The 22,443-nt window shown below is 40.2% G+C and overlaps 1 protein-coding gene across 2 annotated transcripts in view; it reads right to left on the reverse strand.

The window, feature by feature from the left end:
* Positions 1-16,189: 16,189 nt before the first annotated feature.
* The window catches only part of Tox3 (TOX high mobility group box family member 3), a 116,465-nt gene continuing 110,211 nt past the window's right edge, over positions 16,190-22,443 (reverse strand). For both annotated transcript variants that reach the window (XM_042693461.1, XM_042693460.1), the window contains exon 7: positions 16,190-18,156. In XM_042693461.1, the coding sequence (XP_042549395.1) occupies positions 17,479-18,156 (678 nt within the window). In that variant the 3' untranslated portion in view covers positions 16,190-17,478. The remainder of the gene's footprint in view (positions 18,157-22,443) is intronic.

The following is a 22,443-nucleotide window of genomic DNA, read 5'->3' on the forward strand; positions in this document are numbered from 1 at the left end:
CACAAAAAGAAAAAGACAGGAAAGAAGGAATGAAGGAGAGAGGGAAGGAGAGAAGGAGGGAAGGAATGAGGGAGGTAGGGAAGGAGGGAGGGAGGGAAAGAAGGAAAACATCTTTTTGCAGATATGCCAGTTGTATTTATGGGACATATAGAAATATCTGAGTCCTGTACTCAGGTGCTCTATTTATAGACTCATCCTTACAAGGAATGCCTATTTTAGAAAAATGCTTGCTGCATTATCATTAAAAATCATTGAAAAATGTTTAATGCTCAAGACTGAGACTTAGCTAGAGGTGCCCTGTTAATAAAAGACTATCCAATAACATGATGACCTGAGTTTGTCTTTGTCCAAACATCCATGTGTACTTAGAAGACTCTCCTTGCCTAAGACAGAACATAACTACCAGTGTCTAAGCATTAAGAATTTTTGAAGAAAGCAGAACAATTCACTAACTACGTATGCATGGAAAAACTATTAATCCAGTTGTCAAACAAAACTATAGTATGATTCCAATTTAGCCTCATGTTTATCTCATACATCAATATTGCAACCAAAGATTAACACAAAGGGAATAATGATCAAGAAAGCCTAACCTATTAGCTAATTTTTGAAAATTAAGTGATAGGAAAATAAAATAAAGCATTAGATATTTCATAACAGGTCAAAGAGGTCTACAGAAGCAGTAGTTACAGTTTGTTCATTTTGTTACAGAGTCTCATTTCCTAGTTTGTCATATTTTTCTGCTTTCCTAGGAAAATAAATGTAAGACATGCTCAAGTATGGAATCATCCTCAAACAGCTAGTGGCTTCATTCAGATGGCTCACCTGCTACTCTCATACTCATCTATAGCTGATTCTGTTTTCTGATTTCAATATGTAATACCTTGCTAGATCTCCAAAAATGTTTTGCTTTAGAATTAGTCATCTTATGTTGTAAGCAATAGAAATTAAGAGATAGCCAGGCCCCTGTGACTCATACCTTTAATTCTAGCTACCAAGGAGGTTGAGATCCAAAGGACTGTGGTTCAAAGCCAGCCTAAGCAGAAAAGTCTATGAGACTCTTTTACCCATCACCAATTAACCAGCAACAAGTGAGAAATGGAGCTGTGGCTCAAGTGGTAGAGATCGAGGCCTGAGCAAAAAAGCCAAATGAGAGGGCTAGGTCCTGAGTTCAAGTACATACAACTGTATGTGTGTGTGAGTGTGTGTGTGTGTGTTAGTATATACTGACATACAAGAAAAAGAAAGAAAGAAAAAGAGAGGGGGGAAAGAAGGAAGGAAGGAAGGAAGGAAGGAAGGAAGGAAGGAAGGAAGGAAGGAAAGAGTAATTTAAAGAGATAAAGGAAAATCTAATAGTCATAATGACTTGGGAAGGAAAACTAAGGCTGCTATGGAGATCCTATAGCAGAAACTGATAAGCCTTCTCTAACAAGAGTTTTCAAAAGCAGCTTGATTGTAGGAATCAATGTTTCAAAACAGTAGTTCCTGAGTACAACCCAGAACTGCTGTATCAGAATTGGGAAGTTCCTAGAATCTGTGTGCTTAACTGGGAAGACCAGAAATACTGCAGATGGTAATGATATTAACTCTACTCCATTGACCATCAGGCTCTACTCCAACTGGCAAATCCCAGGAAGGGCTAATCTGATTGGCTCACCCACAGACAGGTGTCAGTGCAGAGCCCATCAGTCATAGCCTGGGGATTATATTGGAAGATGCTGCCCGATGGATGGGGCCAGAACCAGAGAAGGAAAAACCACCAAGAACTGATACTGCACTGCTATATAGTATCTAGTGCTAATAAAATAAGTCATGTAGTCATTACCTCTCCCATAAAGTTCTGAAGCATTAAAAGAAAATGAAACCTGACTTTTCTAGAATATGGGAAGAAAATGTCCTGATGGCAAATCCAGGTTGGGTCAGGAGTTTGCCTGGAACAAGTCAAAAGGAACTAGCCTTGTAGCCTCAACTGCAACATCTAAGTAATCACTTAGGTGATCAAAGATGGCTGTTCTTCCCAAAGCCTAGGCCTAGGCCCTGAATGAGCCCCTAGTTAGAGTACCTTCCTCCTATGCTTTATAAAGAGCACAAACTCAAGTGTACAAGTTTAGGAAAGCCACCATAGCCCACTCTTGGCTGAGTAGGGGTTACCTTCCATGTCTTCGCCCCTCCCCCAGGAGGCCTCAGGGTGACTAGTTTTGCCAAATGATGGCAGCTTAACCGATAGTTCTCTTTGTCCACAAGGTCTTAGTCGCAGGGAAAATTCAATAGCTGGTTTTGCTGCAGGCATATTTTCAAATGCCAGGAAAGCATCTGACAGTGTTGGATGTTTGGAGGGCTATTGTTAGGAAGATTAAGCACTGTCCCATGTTCAATCATTTATTCAACAGCCACACAGGGAAGCTAACCAGAGGAGCCAAGTGCACTATGGGTGTTTGATGGCTTTTGCAGAGGAGAATTTCTCTCATTATTTTATGCTTAAACCAACGGTGGAAACTGAACAACAGGTAGGCCATATACATGGCCTCTCTTTGAGGAATAGACTACTGGTGTTGACTCGAGGCAGCATCTTCACCTAAAATGCAGGCAGAGAGTAAGGGAGAACATTTTCCCAAAGCCATAAAACTGTTCTGGCACACACCAAAAGCAAGTGTCCCTTTTCCCCAGGTTCCTGCTACATACTTTGTAGCAGCCAATGCTCTGAAATGAATTTGCAAAGAAAACATCACACATTCTATAGCAGGTGGCTCCTAACTGTAATCCTAGCTATTCAGCAGGCTGAGATTTGAGGACCAGAGTTCAAAGACAGCCAGGCAGGAAAAATCACGAGACTCTTATTTCCAATAAACTACGCTGCCCCCCACCTCAAAAAAAGGGAAGTGGAGCTGTGGCTTAAGTGAGCTAGCCTTGAGCAAAAGAAGCTCAGAGACAGTGCTCTAGCCCTGAGTTAAAGCCCCAGGATGGGCACACACACAGACACACAAAAAAAGTCACACACATTGTTAATGCCACATGGTATCTACTCAGAATTTTGGGTAGCAGAATTGGGGGGTTCTGTAGAGAACTGCCCCTGCCTGTTCTCAATTTACATACTTCTAGTCATATCAAACCCATGCTCAATTCTAAGGATGACCATCACTCTAGAGATTATCTTACGCTTTAGCCCAAGGCTCAATCAGAACCAACTTAATGCAGTGAGATTTTACTGGTTAAAAAAAAAGACCATTCCTTTTTTGCTGCCAGAAATGTTAGCAGTAAAGGATATTGTTAACACTGTTTCTGGATTCATTGAATGGGCCTGAATGAAGATAACACAGAGGCCACAGCAAAGATAGGGAAAGAAAAAGAGTCTTGCTGACTTGCTTGCACTCTTCCCACCAGTTGTGCCTAAAGCTTGTCCAGTCCCTGGAATTTTCAGTTATACAAGCAAATAAATTCCCTTATTTTCCCTAAGCCAATTTGACTTGGGTTTTTATCTCTTGCAATTGAGAGTCCTAATTAAACCAGGAATGAACAGAATAATGCATTTGTTTAATTCTGTTGCTTTAAAAACTATTGAGTACCTGCTGTGGGCTTTTAAAGAATTAGAAGGCAATGTTCCTTCCAAGTCACTGAAAGAAGCAATGATTCTCATATGTGTACAAGGTATAAAATCACTTCTGCTTAGAGCCATATGTGTGGGTTTGCATGTCAAATGATATTCAAAAGACCAAAGTCATGCAAAGAGAAAGATCAATGTGAGAGACAGAGGTACTATTTTCTTGGAGGTGAGATAAACTGGGTCAATGTCAAGTTTAGTATTTCTATCTCTTTCCAGAAGTTCCTAGGTCAAAGGGTGTAAGCCTGAAGTGTTTTGGCCAATGCCAAAATCCTTTTAGGTGTTACTAGAAAGTCTAATCAATCCAGCTTCTTTTTCTCATTTGCTTTTCAGTAAGTCAGATTTGGGGACCTATCCAGATGGGTTAGTCAGATCAGCTGTAATCACCTTTCCATCCCACAGAATAGCTGCCAGGAAATGAATGACTCTTGAACTACATGTTGTATAATTGATTTCACAATAAAAAAGAATCCAGAAATCAGTCAACTGACATCTCCAAACATCTGTAGTGAACCCACCTTGGTGGCAAGAAGAATACAAACATTCATGTAGGAAACATGGACCCTGTATTCCATCTGCATCAGCAGGGACCTATGTAACAAATGAGATCACTACCAAGCGCTTATTTGTGAAATCATCAAAGTGGTTGTTTCAAGAGTGAGAAGGATGTAAGTCCCTTAAGGCAAAGTGCCCTAAGGCAACCTGTTTCCCCTTGTGTCCTACACAAGCCTTCCAGAAGGGACATTCAATATATAGTTGTGGATTGAACAAGACTTACAGAAGAAGATATTTGAGAGCAGTATTTGGAAAATACAGCCAAGAGGATGACGAATGCTCTGCTTCTAAACTTACTTGTAAGATTACCTCATACCAGGCAAAACACCAGTCTTTGAGGGCTGTGGTTTGCTTAGTTTGGCTGGATTTCCAAAGCCTTCTGTCCATTCACAAGGAATTGAAAGATGAGAAGCTAAGTTCCTGTACATTGGAACGAAAGCATTTTCTTTTAACCTAGCCTTACTCTGATAGTTAAGAATCAGAAATTAGAGCCAGGTGTTAGTGGCTTATGTCTATAATCCTATCTACTCAGGATGCTGAGGTCTGAGGATCATAGTTTGAAGCCAGCCTGAGAAGGAAAGTCTAAGGGATTCTTATCTCCAATAAACACAAAAAGCCAGAAGTGCAGCTGTGGTTCAAGTGGTAGTCCCAAGCCCTAGGTTCAAGCCTCAGTACTGGCATATATATATATATATACATATATATACATACATACATATATATATATATATATATATATGAAATTAGAGCATGTATTGATTGCAATGTTAATGGCTTTAAGTTACAGAAATCAGTGACCTTCTGGCTGAAGGAGGCCCTGGGTCACCTTACTCTCCACCAAATTCTCTTGACAAATGCTTTTCTCACAGCACATCATCCTAATGTGTTTTGTAATGTCCCTTTTTGCCCAGCAGGTGTTAAGTGGCAATACAATGCTACCTTCAAATGTGCCCAGCCTTTTCTCTATTACAGCCTTCATCAAACTTTTGTAAATAATTTAGTTTATGAGTGTGGTTGTCATTGTAACTGATTTTGTTTATAATTGGGTGGATCTTTTTGTACCTTTGTTCTTCTAGTTCACTGTCAATATAGCAGCCAGAATGATCTATTTCAAACCTAGGTTGGATTGTGTCATTCTACTGTTCAGAATTCTCTAGTGATCCTATTTCTCCCCCCGTTTCTCCATTTCTCCTTGTAGTTTTACTCCAAGATCTAATAATGGCCTGGAATAGTCTATAACAATGTTTCTCACACTAGCAGGGCATTAACTAAACCTAGAGGGGCTTACAACAAATAAAGTCTCTACTGCATCCCAAACCAATTACAATCATTTCCTAGAGGTGTTATTTCTTAAAGGTTCTTAAAAGTTCCATAGGTGATTCTTTAAAAAAAATATTGTGGAGATTTTTTAATATACATGAAAGTATATCAAATAGTATAGTTACTACTGTGTACACACATCCCAGCTCCATATCACCCAGGTCATGGCTGATCCTGCTTTATATGCATCCCCATCTACTCCCCTCCCCCCAACACACCTCCCCCAGATAGACCATCTCATTCCATCTATAAATATTTCAGTATGCAGTTCAAAAAATTAGGCTCATTCTTTTTCTCATACCAAAACCACAATATTATCACACTTAAGGAGAAAGAAAAAAAACTGAACAGTTATTGTGATCTGCTATAAAGTTGAAAACCACCATGTGGACCAATGTAATGATGGGAGGGGGGTAAGAAGTCAGATAAACAGATACTTTTTTATAAAACTTAGAAAATATTATAACATTTGTAAACAGGAAAGATGAGAATAATTAATAGGTAATGCATTCACAGTGAGCAATTGATGGAAGCTACTGGACTTGAAATAAAATCCTAAACACCAAGGCTAACATCGGAAGGTACAACTGCTCTCTTTTATTAACAGTCTCTTGGGTTGCTTGTACCCTAGAATTAAACCAAGGCAGTAGAAAGAGGGCCTGCAGTCATAAAGAAAGGGCTGTACTATATAGGTCAAACTCAGCCCCCCACTACATATGAATGTATTTGTGTGTTCTACCTAAACAAACAAACAAAATTAGAGTGAGCAAGTCCAGATCCAGGTGGGCAAAATCCCAAGCATCCTCACTCATAGAAGCATTCACATTTTCTTTCTCAGGGGAAGCTGATCTTGGAGTCCATTGTATGTTTCACTGCTCTCATTGAATCAGGGGTATTGCTGGCCATCTTCCAGGTACAGACAGTGGCAAGACAACAAAGGCTCTGGAAAAAGCCGAAGCTACACACTCAGGCATAAAGGCACTGAAGGCACACTTCACTACCTTGGTCCTCCGGGGTCAAGAAGCACATGTGGACAGGTTCCCTTTGGGAAGCCCATCTGAAACAGCTTGTTTGCATCCATACTTGGAACATTAAGTACCGGCCTCCAACATAACCAGGGAGTTTCCTCCTCCTCTCCCCAGCTGTGAAGGCACAAGATGTCCTGTCTGTTGTTACCTGCCAGATAAGCATTCAAGGGCATCGGCATGATGACAGCAGGAAATGGACTCCCACAAGGAATGATGTCAGGGTTGGTACCCCATCCTCTGCCGCAGAAACCATGGGAATGAGTGGTATCCACACGCTAAAACATGCCTCTGGGTTCTCACTACACATTGTCAGACCCTCCATTGTACTGTGCTAAAAGCTAGTCCTGAAAGCCTAGCCCTCAAGAGTGTCAGGCAAAAGTTCATTCAGCAGGGATGCCACTGGAGGAGCAGCCAAGGGCTACAGGAATCCCCAGACCCACAACAGTGTCAGAGAACAAGACCATTCTGATGTCATCTGATCTGAAAACCACTTCCTATGGCTCACATTTCCCTTGGTGAAGAGCAGCCATGGGCCTCATCAGACCTGTTTTAGAAACACAATTAGAAGGAAGGGAAATTCTACTTAAACACTGTGAAATGAACTTCCTTTTGCAGAAGATAGTTGATGCCGACGCTTGTCTTCTTCCTGTGAGAAGGAATGTATTGAATACATCCAATGATAGGCTACTCTACCTTCAACAACTCCATCTAGCTCTATGAAAAGAAGCATTATACTAAGGTGTCAAATGGCCCAATTTGGCCCTGTGAAATTTCATTTGCTGGCTCAGAGAAACGTGAAACAATGGGATCTCACCACAGAACACACTTGTTTTCCTCTCCTCTTTCGTGATTACTGTAATGTTCTTACCCACATTCATTCATTTATTCACTCATTCATTAGGAAGGCCTAACAAGGTTAGCTCCTAAGGTCTCATAGATGATGAAAAAGTTAATTTGCTACTGGCAAGTAGCTTACCTAAAGATGGAGAGAGAGAGAGAGAGAGAGAGAGAGAGAGAGAGAGAGAGAGAGAGAGAGAGAGAGAGAGAGAGAGCCCTGACTTCTACATTTGCAACATTGCCAAACCTTGGCTAAGTTTGTAAACATCACAAAATCTGCTATGATGTTTACATCCCATGTCTCTTATTATTAGGAACTACTGTAGAAGATATGCAGAGCTTACTTCTTGAAATAATCGTTTTTTTACATAATAGTTATGGCATTCAATTATACAATAGTCTTCGTGAATAATTATACCAAACCCCAGTCTGTTTTATGACTATTTCTCACGCTGAGCTCACATATTCTACATAAACACCATCTGTATCAAACATAAAACTCTTGAAAGTTGTTGTAAGAACACACGCTTACAAAATGTAGCTAGTTTATTAATTCTGGGGCCAAGCAGTTTCATGGCTGTTGCCATGAGTCCCCAAAAACCTCCTGATTGGTCTCTGTGTCTTTGATGTAAATTTTGGTTATTGTGTAGCTAGGGTTCATTGCAGACATCATGGCCCAGGTGCACAAATGTTGGCCCACCTCTACAGAGTTTTTGCTTGGCATTCAGTACACTTTGTGCTATGGCATTCTACTAATTTCTTGTGTGTGTGTGTGTGTGTGTGTGTGTATGTGGAGGGTGGGGAAGGAGAGGAGAGTTATGCTCTTGAACTTGGCCAACAGTGGTGCTTCTGAATTTCCTTTTGTGGAATGATGGTGAGGTTTTTGAGTATAAGGCTGCCTCGCTACAAATCCCTCAATAAAGCTTCCCCCTCTAAAAAGGTTCCATTCTATGTAAGAGGTTTTAACAATTAAAGAGCAAAACAATATATAAAGGATGAGGATGATTGAGTTTTTTCGTTTATTTGTTTAATGCTAGCGTTAGAGCTTGAATTCAGGACCTCAGTTTCTCACTTGGCTTTTTCATTCAAGGATGACACTTGAGCCACACACTTTACTTCTGGATTTTTGATGGTCCTTTGGAAATAAGAATCTCATGAATTTTTTGGTCCAAGCTGACTTTGAACCATGATCCTCAGATCTCAGCCTCCTGAGAAGCTAGGATTGCAGGCATGAGTCAGTCAGCTGTGCCTGACTAAGCTGTTTATAGTGTTTTGGTTCAATACCGTAAACTTCTATTGCCAATCAGGACTTGACATACTAAACAGAAACTGACCTGGAGAGAAGAGTTAAACGAAGTGCATGTTTTGTCAGCAACAGATAAATAAATTGTCTTCCAGCAACAAACAAACTGCAGATACAACCCTACAAATAAAAACAGAAATTTCTTCACAGAAAGTAAGCTGACTCCAAGAAAGATAATTGGTGCCCTTTTTCAAAAGTCATTCTGTTTTGATTGGTTGTTTGTATCTAGCTGATAATTGGGTCCAAGCAACACATTTCTGGACTTCTGACAACATAGAACAAAATACCAATGTCATATTTTAGCATATTTAAATCTTGTCATTTTTTTCCCCTTGACAGAAGTCCCAATCTCCTTGCCAATCAAGATTTCAGGAGATAGGCTTTGACAAATTAAAAACAAAAATCCTTCTTGTTACTAGTGGGAGGTGTGTGGAGGGCTGGATGCACAGCAAACTTCACCTCTAAATAGTATAAATCATGCTGCTTTTTCTGATGCCACACCCCCTATGCAATCAGGAACTTCTTTGGAAAGGTCTGTGGTCATCCCCATGTTCATTGGCCAAAATAATCTGAACATCACAAAAGTTCCAAGCTAGGTATGCCAGCATTTGGATCCAATGTTGTTATTGATAAACTGATGCCAGTTCTTCCAGGTAACTGTCCAAATATTCAAAGATCAATGTTTTCATTTGGCATCCAAAAAGCACATGAGGGGGTCAGACTCTAGGTAGGTGATTTCCACACATGCTAGTATTTATCCCCTAGGATCTCACATGCTCAATACCAATTACAGAGGAGAGGATTAAGAATGAGCAAAAAGGGTGAAGGTAGAACAGCAGGCCTGAGCAATTTGGAACAAGATCTTGTATCAAATCTGCAAATACCCAATTATGGCAGGTTTTGAATGTGGCATCATTTTTGATCATTGTGACAAACTGAAAATTAAGGTTCTTTCTGTGTCAGAGGGATGACAGCAATGACATATAACAAGCAACATTATCAAAAGCATCTTTCTTGGTAACAATATATCTTTGGCTACAAAGAAAACTGGAAAGAAAAAATAAGGCTCAAATCCAAAAACAAATCTACAACCAGGGTCTCAAACTCACTGTTCAGGTGACTCTGGGTATGTCACTCAAATACCATCCAAATGAAAGCCCACAAATATGTGTTCTGGGTGGATATTTGGAGTTGGTATTAGGGATATGTTTAGAATAACATTCCCTGCCTTCTGACTCTCAGCAAAGAGGCTATTTGCAAAGTAGCTCAAGTGTTTTGAATATTTAGAATAAATATGCTCACTCCTGTAATCCTAGCTACTCAGGAGGCTGAGATCTGAGGATTATGCTTCAAGGCTAGCCTAGAGAGACAAACCCAAGAGTTTCATATTTCCAGTTACCTAGGAAAAAACAAAAACAAAAAACCTGGAAGTACATGCCGGGTGCAGGTGGCTCACATCTATAATCCTAGCTACTCAGGAGGTTGAGAACTGAGGATTGTGGTTTGAAGCCATCACAGGCAGGAAAGTCCATGAGTCTCTTATCTCTAGTTAACCACTAGTGAAGCAGAAGTGGAGCTGTGTTAGAGCACTAGCCTTAACCAAAAAAGCTCAGAGATGGTGCCTAGGCCCCTGACTTCAAGCCCCACAACCAACAAAAAAACAAAAACAGAATTCAAGATGTGGTTCAAGTGGTAAGGCATTGTCCTTAAGTTAAGAAAGCTAAGCTAAAATATGAACCCTGACCTCAAGCCCCAGTACTGGCACACACACTGGCACACACACACACACGCACACACACACACACACACACACACACACATAAACATAAAACAAAGGCAATAACATGGTTGACTAGGGACATACCTCCTCTGCAAGAAGCATGTTGTTTTAGAAATTCGAGTAGTAAACTGTGAAGCATCGTACAGCTGTTGTTCCTGCCTAATGCCTGGGGACACATGCTAACTGCTGTCCCATGCTCAACACTGGGGCAGTTCACTGACTCTTTACCCACCCAACGTGCATCCCTCTCCATCTTCTGTGAAACTTACTTTTCTACTTGAAACATGCTGAACAATACTATGCCTTGGCATTTGCGTGGTACCTAGAGTCTTAATACAAGTCAAAGCTGTCTTCCTGAATACAAAATAATGACAGAGACATTGTGGGAGGGAAAACAATCCACTGGAAAGTGTTCACACCAGAGTTAAGTGCCATGTGGCACTAGGCCCCATTGAGAACATGGATTAGGTCGTACTTGCTCTGGTTTACTGCTTGCCTAGCCATGAGGAAAACATGGATTAATTACTGTGTTTAAGGTGGTGATAGATTTCTCTCATCTGTCTACATGTACAAATAAATACCTTATTCACACACAGGACATCTATGTATCCTATGCCCTGGTGTGTAGATAAAAATACACCAAAAATCATCTGTTTGCAAATATTTGAAAACAAATAACATGAAAAGGTGAAAAAAATTCCATTCTAGTTCTGTCTGTGCCTCTTATAGACAGACAGCAGAACAAGTCGCCCTACTCCATTCCTCAGTTTCCTCATTTGTTGCATGAGGCTCATTCCTGCCCCATCAGCAGAGGGAAAGAATGAAGTAGTTCACAGAAAATTGCTTTGAAAAGCAAAGAGTGCTACACAAACGTTAGGGATAATGAGATGTTTTACAAAAGAGCATTATTCCTCTGCTAAGAAGTGTGCATCCACATTCACGTTTTCTATCTGTGAAGGTTCTTCTTTGAAATTAAATTGAGACCATAACCAACATCCCTCCCAGTGCTGCCTGAGGTTTTACTCAGCAACAAAGCAAGGACTTCTTTTCATCCTTCATCACATTTGAGTTCAAGCACTAAGAACTATTAAAAAAAAAAAACCAGTGGTGAAAATAGCTTCCCTTTCAGAGCAGAAACACAAAACGATCCCTCTCTCATTGCTAACGCAAAGATAAGGCTTGTTCTCCTGCTGCTACCAAAAATGCCTTGATTTGTTCCTTCTTGATGATATTCTTCCACCAGCAAGATGGGAGTGGACTATGAGCCTGTAAATTTCCCTACACATGTCAATAATCAACTACTGAGTTCATATCTTCAAATAGGGATTTGGCTCCATTTTTTCTTTCAGCTTTTAGGACACTCCTTTAAAAAAAAAAAGTAAGATCAAACTTTTATGCATTCCATCAATTCTGATTGTAGCTTCCTTAGTTGGAAACCTCCAGTACATAAGTTAAGCACAAAGTCCCAGCAGATTGTCTGCAAATCTGATCTCAAATTTCTGTTCCAGTAGTTTCTCAATACTCTCCAGCAAAGAAAATTAAAAAAAAAAAAATCACTGTGTCTGATTTTGCTGGATTACCTTTTGCTGGTTTGGAGATGCCTGTGTTTTCAACCTGGAAGGTTTATTTACAGCCTTTCCCATGGCTGGATGGTTTCTCTCCTGTCCTTCTATATTGAAGATATCTCCGGCTACTACAAGGATAGGACTTCCATCCTGGCCTAGTGAATCTTTCCCCACCCTTCAGGGTATCTCTTTAAATGCCAATAATTTCATGCAGCTTTCTCTAATACCCCTAAACCAATTGCAATCTCTCCTCTTATGAAAACACACACACACACACACACACACACACACACACACACACACACACACACACACACACACACATTTTTGTCTTTTTGTTGGCACACCGGCCATTTGTGCAGTGGGTACTTTCCCCTTTTGCGATCAAAAACAAAGGCTGAAGGATGACCTTGTTATTATTTGTCAAACCTTGACTACGGAAAATTTCTAATCTATACGAAGTAAACAGAAGGCGCTATTTACTTTTGCTTCCCCTTTGGGACCTATCACAGTATTTTGCATATGGCAGAAGAAAATTTAAGTAATTATGGCCTTAGGCAAATGGAGCTGTCTGTCTGCATATCTAAACCCACTTTTCTAAATCTTCTTTTCCTGGATTGTTAAGCTTCTCCACAGTAACACACACAACCTAGACACCTGTAAATTGACACCAGCCTTAAACCTCAGGGGAAGTGTTTCTACTTGAGATCAGTAAAGTTAACTTCCTCTGAGAGGACAGGGAAGAGAAAGCTTAGGTAACTAATATTTGCTAAGAGAATTCGAATCTGGTGGCCTGTCTGTGTGACACATTCCTTATAAACGTGCAATACTTGATGGATAAACCTACATATTTGAGCTTGTGATTTGTCTCAAAATTATAGGTTTTTCATCCAGGTGCTGGTGGCTCATACTTGTAATCCTAGCTATTCAAGAGGCTGAATTTTGAGGATTGTGGTTTGAAGCCAGACTGTGCAGAAAAGTCTATGCATCTTATCTCTAATTAATTAGCAAAAAAACAAAAAGCCTCAAATAATAAAGCACCAGTTTTGACCAAAGAAGCCAAGCAGAGTGTAAGGCTCTGAGTTCAAGTTCTTTTACCGGTGCATGTGTGTGCATGTGCACACACATGTATAGATTTTCTTTCTTTTTTTTTTTTTTTGGAGGGGGGGCGTCCGGTTGTGGGGCCTGAACTCTGGGCCTGGGCGCTGTCCCTCAGCTCTTCAGCTCAAGGCTAGCGCTCTACCACTTGAGCCACAGAGCCACTTCCGGCTTTTTTCTTTTTGCTTATGTGGTGTTGAGGAATCGAACTCAGGGCCTCATGCATACAAGACAAGCACTCTACTACTGAGCCACCTTCCCAGCCCTAGATTTTCTTAATTATACAAATAATAAATCATCTTCCCCTTATCCGAACCTCAGCCTCAGACTCCTAAAATCTATTTTAGAAAGACACTTTTTTTGTGCCTATTTTGCTCATTCATTTTGCTGTGTGTGTGTGCAGAGAAATTCTTAAAGTGAACCAGCAATCTAGAGTGATAGATTACATGTCCATGCTGTGTCATATGCAATTAACTCAAATTGACTGTACACTGCATTATTCTGTTAGTGCATGAAAGATCAATAAATATGGGGAAAATCCACCCCAGCTCTCCACTTTCCCATCCGATTCTAGTAGGTCTGAGACGGATCATGCTTCTGTGATGTGTACGCCAGGGCTAAGGCAGGCAGGTGGTACACAGACACCATTCAAACTTGGCCTATTCAGTCCCAACTCCTCTAACGCTCCATTCATGCATAGCAAAACACCATCTGGTCCTATTTTGCCTCCAGCAATCACAGCTGACCAAAAACGATAATAACAGCTGTTGCAAAACAAAAGCCAAACAAAGAGGGTGGGGGGGCGGGGTGGGGGAGGAAAGGTTAGATTGAAGTCCAGTGCTGAAAAATGCTCCATGAAGTGAGAAATGGGAAAGAAACCATTCAGATGTTGAAAGCCCGCTGAATGGATGTGCAGGGGACTCCTACTTCAACTTGAGATATTAATCCATCTGTCTAGAAAGACTTCAACCTCCGTCAGGTGGTAATATATGGCAGAAATTATGCTGCACAAAGGCATTTAGGCTTTTGTTCTTTAAGTTGGAAACTAATGACCCCATGTCAGCTAAAAATATAAACTTATGTTCTTGTATCATATGGCAATACAGGTTAACACAGAAAAAGGACATGTGTAGCTAAACTAATGAAATAATGTCCCCACAGCAGGGGGAGAGACAAAGTGTGTGTGTGTGTGTGTGTGTGTGTGTGTGCGCGCGCGCGCGCGCGCGCTCGGTGCAAAATGGAGGTGGAGTGTGGGGGAGAGCCCTGTTAATATCTACTTACGAGATCTACACCAATCAGACTCCACCTTTCATTACCCTGAACAAAAGCAAGTATACCAAGAACTACTTCAGTCTCAAGAACAGAAACCAGTCACATGTATAAATTAAGCTACTAAGTGATTCATAATATGCTCTTTTGTGAATCCTGAGAAAAACAATTTAGTGACAAGGCTGAGGGGGTTCTTTTTCATGATTCAGCCCTTTTCACACTTTAAATATACAGTTTTTCTTTTCTTGTTGTTTGCCTGGTGATCAGTTTCGTTCAACCATAGTCATTAAACTATCTTTTTTTTGTTGTTTTTGCTAGAATTGCCCGTCAGTGGCATAGCAGCATTTAATCAAATGTGATGAAAACCTAAGATTTATAAAAATCATTTAATAGACGTTACAACACCTGCCTCTTAACTGCAAACAGTTGAAAACAGACTTCATTTGCAATTAAGTCTTATCACTAGTGACATTTTTTTCCCAAGCAATACTTCATGGGTTTTTCAAAATGACAGTTACAGAACTAATACACAATTACTGTCACATGTAGTTTAGCAATTAATTTTGAAGACATTTGTCTAAAGGTTTCACAACAGAATATAAAATGGCTCTTATTTTTACGTAATGTTAAGTTTCAATTCACAGGAAACCTTTTACCATCAAAAACTTAGCTTCTGATGGATCTGATATGAGCAGATCATTTCTTTGTGGAATACAAGTATTCCTTGTAGATGTGATTAGGCCTCTTTCTAGAACTGCTTGAACACTGATACCTGTCAACTAATACATCTTATGAAAAGCTTCAATTTAGACATAAATTTTTCTACAGCAAGAAATCTATAAATTTATAATTAGAATTTCTTGCTGTTCAATATTTGTACATAATACAGAGTATGAGAGGATTATGAAATATTGAAAGCTGAATTCATTATTCATAACCCACAACAGACAGTAAATAATTCTTTGAAATACAACAACTTTGAGGAATCCATATTCTATTATTTTTGAATGTCTTGTACACAGTAGCTACAGACAGCACCCTGCACACCCCTCATTCTTTCTAGATTACCATTCTGGTCAGGGTTGACACTTGCTGTTTTTAATTTTCATTTTATCATAAGCAGTTTAAGACTGTTGCCAGTGGTAATTTGCAATTTTTATCAAGACCTCTTCATTATAGCTTCTGACAGGACAGATGCTGTAATTAATCATTCAAGACAACTGGGATCCTGGTCACACAGCTCTCAAAAAGAAACCACTATAGAGGAAAAAAAGTGTGGGGGGGGGGGGGGAATGGTCTCTGAAGTAATTATTTTGGCCTTAAAATTAGGATTTATCATTAACTTTAAGGGCAACATGATGAAAGTTCTAGATCCACATGGAAGACAACTGCTTTTCCCCCCTGCATTTACCTTTAACTTATATCGTAACAAAAACGACAGTCATAAAAAGATTTCTCCTTTTTGTTTTAAAGGCCCTGGTTTTTTTTGTTAGTTTTATGCCAGTACTAAGGCTTGAACTCAGGGCCTTTTGCCTCTTATATGGCTTTTCCACTCAAGCTACATATCCACTTCCAGCTTTTTGGTTGTTAACTGAAGGTAAGAGTCTCAAGGAGTTTGGTACCCAAGCTGGCTTTGAACTTTGATCCCCAAATCTCAGCCTCCTGAGTAACTAGAATTACAAGCGTGAGCCACTAGTGCCTGACAGGGCCCTGGTTTTAAAATCCAAAATCATTTTAGCCATTTCCAAATGGAAATGAAAGATGATACTTGGGGTCAAACAAAAGGTGTCCAATGCCATATTTCCCCCATGTTAACGCGTATTCAAGGAACCAAAGTGAAATTTGACATACCATTTTATTTGAAAAGGGAACATTTTTTTCTTGTTGTTGCATCAAAATACAGTCCACAGTTTTTACTGAAATGTGTTTATTCTATAGCAAGATAAAAGCATTTTGTTTTAGTTAAGCAAAATACAAACAACTTAATCGCCGCTATCGTCCGTAACTCATAAAAAAGTATAAAACAGCATAAAAACACAATAAGCAACATAGCAATGAATGGTTTATGTCACCAGTGTTTACGTTAAAGCCTCGTTTAGGAAAACTTTACAACACATTATATGAAAACTTACAACTTGGAAAGAAAATATTTACATTGATTATTCAGATGTAAGTGTGCCTTTTAAATATTCTACCGGTATTACATCATAATAAAAACTCTTGCATTTTTTCTTTTTAAATCTTAACTTTTGAAATAAGTGTCTTCATTTAAGTGCATTTCCCTTTTAAAAATACAGTGTTTTTTAATTTTTTAAAATTTTTTCCCGAACCTTGTCACTCCTAACACGGAATATAGGATTCACATTTCTTTTCCTCTAATTGCAATGAACATCTGTGCTAGCAGTGGTCCTTCGATACTGTTTCAATATATACTGCAGCTTGATTTGGAGAAAGTCACGGATAAAAAGTGAAAATCAGTCAATAATTGAATCTAATCACTTGCATTTATTATTAGTTTTTCTTTCTGGAGAGATTTAGGAAAAAAAATAAGAGCTTTGGCAAAAGTCTGTGATTTACATTAACTTTTTTTTCATGACAAAAAATGCCATCAACTATTCACATCATACAAATGTTTGTATGAAACTGGATCTTCCTATTTCAGGTAGTTACAACTGTGCTTTAATTAATTTATTTATTTAATTTAACTGTGAGGGTTTCGGAAGTTCCAATAGCCTGCAAGTGTAGTTGACTCACTTCTGGAAGAATAAGGCCATTTTCTATGACTCAGGCCAGTTTCTAGTCATCAGTATAGCGGAGGATTCATTAAACAGTTTGATTCACATATTGTAGGTAAAGCCTGAATAAATAAAAAAGGCATCACATAAAAAGAGCACAGCTTTCCTTGTTTCAACAATGATTTTAATAGTCATCTACAAGGTGTCACCCAGCTACACTTCAGTCTTATTGCCTATCTAATAGACACTGGAGAGGACCGGTCAACCTGTTACACATTTCTGCATAACCAAGACCAACTGCACAACTTTCAGCCCTGCCTGCCTTCCTTCATTTCCCTTGCCACTCTCCTCCTCCATGCACGCAAATCCACCTGGCCACATGCGTCCTCTTCAGAAAATACTGACCTGTGGTAATACTTGAGTCTGTGTCTGAGACTGGATTTGCGACTGGTGTTGCTGTGAGGCTGGCTGGGGGCTCCCGAGGGCAGGGATGGGGGAGGTGAGCTGTGAGGTGACAGGCGAGTGCTGCCGGGGAGAAGGCTGAGGCTGGTGCTGCATGTGCTGCAGCTGCTGCAGCTGGAGATGCAGCTGCTGCTGGTTGATCTGCTGCTGGAGGTGCTGCTGCTGCTGCAGGTGCTGCTGCATGTGGTGCTGGAAATGCTGCTGCTGCAGCTGCTGCTGGATTTGCTGCTGCATCTGGTGCTGCTGCAGCTGCTGCTGTTGCATCTGCTGCATCTGCTGGGTTTGTACCGAAGGGCTCACCTGGGCAGAGGCTGCTGAGCCCACCATGGGTGTCCCCATGGAGCTGATCAGCGGAGCCCCAACGTTCGAGGGCATGTTGGCGGCGATGGTGACCGATGTGACAATCTGGCTCATGGGGAGTCTCATGGTTAAAGGTTTGGGAGCGATCGACCTAGGGATGGACTGCGGGAGAGTCTGAGGTGAGGCTGGAACTGTTCCATGTTGAGACAGCGGAGTGTTCAGGAGGAGAGAGGATGTCAGATTGGTTGACGCCAGGGTCTGCTGCACAGAACGAATGGTCTGGGCTTCTGCTGATTCAGCGGCAGCCTGCAGGTGGTGGGGGAGGTTAGGGAGGTGTGAAGAAAGTTCCAGAACATTATAATCTATCTGTATTTAACATATCTAAATATTTTAAGAAGTAGAGATTGACTTGAATGATCACCACTATTAGTCACGTCTCCCTGTCTCCAAGGATGGTGTCAGTATCGTGTGACTGTTTAGCTTTTAACAGAAGCAGAGTCAGATTTCCTCCCTCCTTGAACCTGGGTTGATCTAATGCCTCTGCTTCAGTCACCAGAACAATACAGAAGCAGCAGTGCCCAGTTCCAAGCTGAGTCCTCAAGGCTCTGTGCACTTCCCACTCCCTCTTGCCAAGGCTGCCACCATGTGCTAAGGACAGACATGTGGCCCAACTGTTGCACTGGAGAGCCGGCTCTGCTGCCAGCATGCCAACTCCCTGCGTCCAAATGAGTGAGGCCACCTCTCCCGCAACCCACAAGCTGACCCCAAGAGAGAAGAGCAGGACTAGATTCAAAGACCCATCCAGCTACTGACACACTCAGGAGAGAAATGCTTATCTGTGTAAGTCACTGGACTTTGTGGCTGAGTGTGACACACCACTATCGGGCAAAAGATAAACAATACACATATTAAAGAGCAATAATTCCTCAGCATTTAGGCCCCTACTAACCATACATTAAGGTAGTATTTATGGAAAGGAATGGGGTATAGACTGCTTGAGTCTAAACCCAGTGAGATAATGGGGTACTTCTGTGCTTTGGGGGACATTAACTCACCCTTTAGTACCCGGTTTTCTTATGTGTAACATGGCATTATATGTTACTGACCTTGAGCAGAGGTTCTAAGAACTAAATTAACTCGTGTTAAACATTTAGAACAGTGACTGGCCCTTAGAAAACACTTAGTTTACGTTAGCTATTTCCATTAATTAACAACTACCACCACCACAAAACTACTAGTAATAGAAAACATCACAAAACCCCATGTTCACATTAATTATTTATAACTGTGCTCACTCAGGTATAAGAAAAACATAATTGGATTCCTCAGAGATACTAAACTGAAGTACTTCACCATTTTCGAATTGCTCTAGGCTTGCCAACTGCTTTCAAAGATCTCCAGAACTTACCAAAGGAGCTTTGGGTCAGGGGTAGGGATAAGGAGATGGATTCCAGCACTCCACACTAAGAACCCGCTACACTATGCCTAGCAAATCTAGGCTCAACATGGAAAGAAACTACCAGTTCCATGTTGTGCTAAAATAACATTACTACTTCTGCAAAAATAAATTTCTTTACAGATGCAACAGTGATTAGAAGATTTCACCTTAAAGACTACTCTTTCACTTTTCACAAAATCAGGGGTAATTAAACACAGTGGGAGTACCTTAAAGGCATAGACTGGCCATCCCCCACCTTAAATGACTTTGATACTTACTTCTGGTTTTCTTTAACAGATTTGAAAGTCTTGCTATGGGAAGAAACCTGAACATAACTTTATATGGATGAAGTTAACCAATGTATACAAAGTTTCCATTTCTGTAGGCTTCTTTCAATACCCAAGGTGGACTGCTTATTTCTGAAAGTCCTGTTTTACTATCTTAGGACAATGAAATGCCCACACATACTCAAAATGATCTCTAAGACCATCACCTGACCATAGAATAGAATACCAAGTCTTGTACATATAAATATGTACATAACTCTTACATACTTTTCTATTTTAAGGACAAACCCACAAAGGATGCCTATATTTTGACACTTGTCATTGTGCTTTAAGGAACCACTTGAATGAGAAATGGAGATAGGCAAGGATTGGAGATTTCCTCCCTCCTACCATGTTTACTTCTTTTCATTTAATAGTAAGTATCTACTCATTTCTTTGAAGACTAAAAGTGACAGCAAGAGACCCATCTTAAGGGAGGGAGCCCTAGACTCTGCACATCTCTGCCTAAGTACACAAACATATGAGGCAATCCTAGAATTTTTTCTTCATGTGGAGCTAAAAGCTTGCTTCCTGTAATTTCACCTTTTGGGTAGGTAAAGAGATTAGAATTGCATAAATTATACAATTGCCTCAATTTTATGATGCTTTGTATGAGCAGTATGATCCCATAAATCATGGTTCTTATATTCAAATTCTAAAATCAAACATCCCCAAATGTTCTTCTCCCAGATTCTTTTAACGATTCTAATAGCTTTGACAGTCAGTCTTTGTCATTATGGAAGCAGTGTTCTGGAGAGCAACCAACTGGTCACCAACCTTAAGTTTTGAGGTCTGAAATAGAGCTTATTTTGGAGCTAAGAGTTCTGGGGATGGCCTGGACCTTGTGTATGCTCAGATGTTAAGCATGCACTCTACCATCAAGCTACACCCTCAGCCATTTCTTCAAATGTGGTCTAATGTACGATGAGATGCTGTTTCTGGTGAGGCCACAGTCGTAGCAGCTACTGCAAACTTTGGATTCCCCAAGGGCCATTCCAGTTGGCTCCCAGGTCTTGGAATATAAATTCGACATCCTTGCAAACAGCACTTACTGATTTTTTTTTAGAACAGTATTTTAAATTTATTCTTTTTAAAGTTTCTTCTGTTGGGAGTTTTAGGATCACTGATACCCACTGAGAAACATTTCTAAATCCAGATTTTAGTCATAATGTGTAAGTTTTAAGTAATCCCTTCTAACACAGTCACAGACTTGATGAGCCTAATAATAGTTGTTGCTATTTCCATTTGAGGCAGTGGTTCTTTGTGCAAATCCAGGTATGGTCATTTATTCATGTTCTAATGTATAAAGATGACCTACACCTGCTTTTGAGTAAATGAATGAACACACAATCCACTTAAGAAGTTCAGGCACAGGTACTCCATTCACTGCACTCCATCTAATTAATCACCAACGATCCCTTTGCTCTCTAATTAGTAGCCCACACAATTTGCCCAGTGAAAATGAGTTCAGGATCAGTGTAGCTTTCTAAAAGGTACCTTCCACAATCTCAGGACAAAGTTTGCTATTGACCTGATGCATTTATCTATTTCCAATGAAGCAGTAAGTGTCCTGAGAGCTATCACAAAGGCAGAAGGACCTCTAGTCCTGTGAGTCTGAATAGCTTTGTATAAGAAATGGGTCAGGCCAGGCACCCATGGCTCATGCCTATAATCCTAAATTACTGAGGATGGTGAGATCTGAGAATCAAGGTTCAAAGCCAGATCAGGCAGACAAATTTCCCAACAAAAGGCTAGAAGTGGAAGCATGGCTAAAGTAGAGCACCCGCCATGAGTGAAAAAGCCAAGAGAGGTCCTGAGTTCAAGCCTGGTACTGGAAGGAGAGAGCGAGAACATAGAAAAAAAGGAGCAGAACATTTGAATGTAGCTCGAAGCCCTATGTATATTCAAGAAAACAACCCTAAAATTGCATCTAAACTTCCCTGAAGAAATTTATTAATAGTAGAAATACACTACTTCTAACTATCCTCCCTAAAGCCTGTTTAAATACTAGGAAGGCAAGACAAGGTTAATTAATTGTTAAAATAACAGAAGAGCTTGAGGCTGGGTGGAGCACAGTGGTGGAGCAGTTGGCTAGCATCATCAGGCTTCACTTTGATACCAAACACTGAAAATTTTAATAAATAAGTAGTATAATAGCTCACAGTCCTTTTGAATAAAGGTAATAATTATCTAGAGTGGCATTTGCTTTGGGGTATTAGCGTGTTTTTGATACAGCAGAGACCACTGTATATTGCATGCATAATGCATATACATTTTGTCTGAGTACTTAGAGCATCGTTTTACCTTAAATAATGATGAGATTTATTCATATGAAGTGGAACAGCTTGATCAAAAATGTACCATTACCTATTATGATAATGTAACCACTAGAGAGATGGATGTGGGAAAACGCCTTACAAACCTATCTCCCAGTTTTTAAAAAAAATTTTGAAGACAAGATCTCATTATGTAGGCCAGGCTGGATCCAATCTGGTGATCCTTTTGCCTCAGCCTCCAAAAGTCTGAGACTACAGGTGTGAGCCACTGCAGTTGGCAACCTCCAGATTTTATCTGTCCATCCGTCTGTCTGTCTACCTAATTGCTAATTACTGGTAAGTCATTGTACAAAGGCATTTCAACTCAACATGTCAGTTTATAAGTACAACGCATCTTGATCAATGTGCAGGTTTTAAATAGAGGACACTGACACAGATCCCAATCCTTGACCAAAAAACCCAACAAAACAAAACAGTAGGAGATGTTTACCTACATAGCTACATGTGCTTCTATACAGATCAGTGACTCTAAAATTTTAGAGACAACTTAGAT

The sequence above is a fragment of the Dipodomys spectabilis genome, unplaced genomic scaffold, assembly GCF_019054845.1.
Source record: "Dipodomys spectabilis isolate Male_0828 unplaced genomic scaffold, ASM1905484v1 ptg000165l, whole genome shotgun sequence".
In the NCBI taxonomy this organism is placed as follows: domain Eukaryota; kingdom Metazoa; phylum Chordata; class Mammalia; order Rodentia; family Heteromyidae; genus Dipodomys; species Dipodomys spectabilis.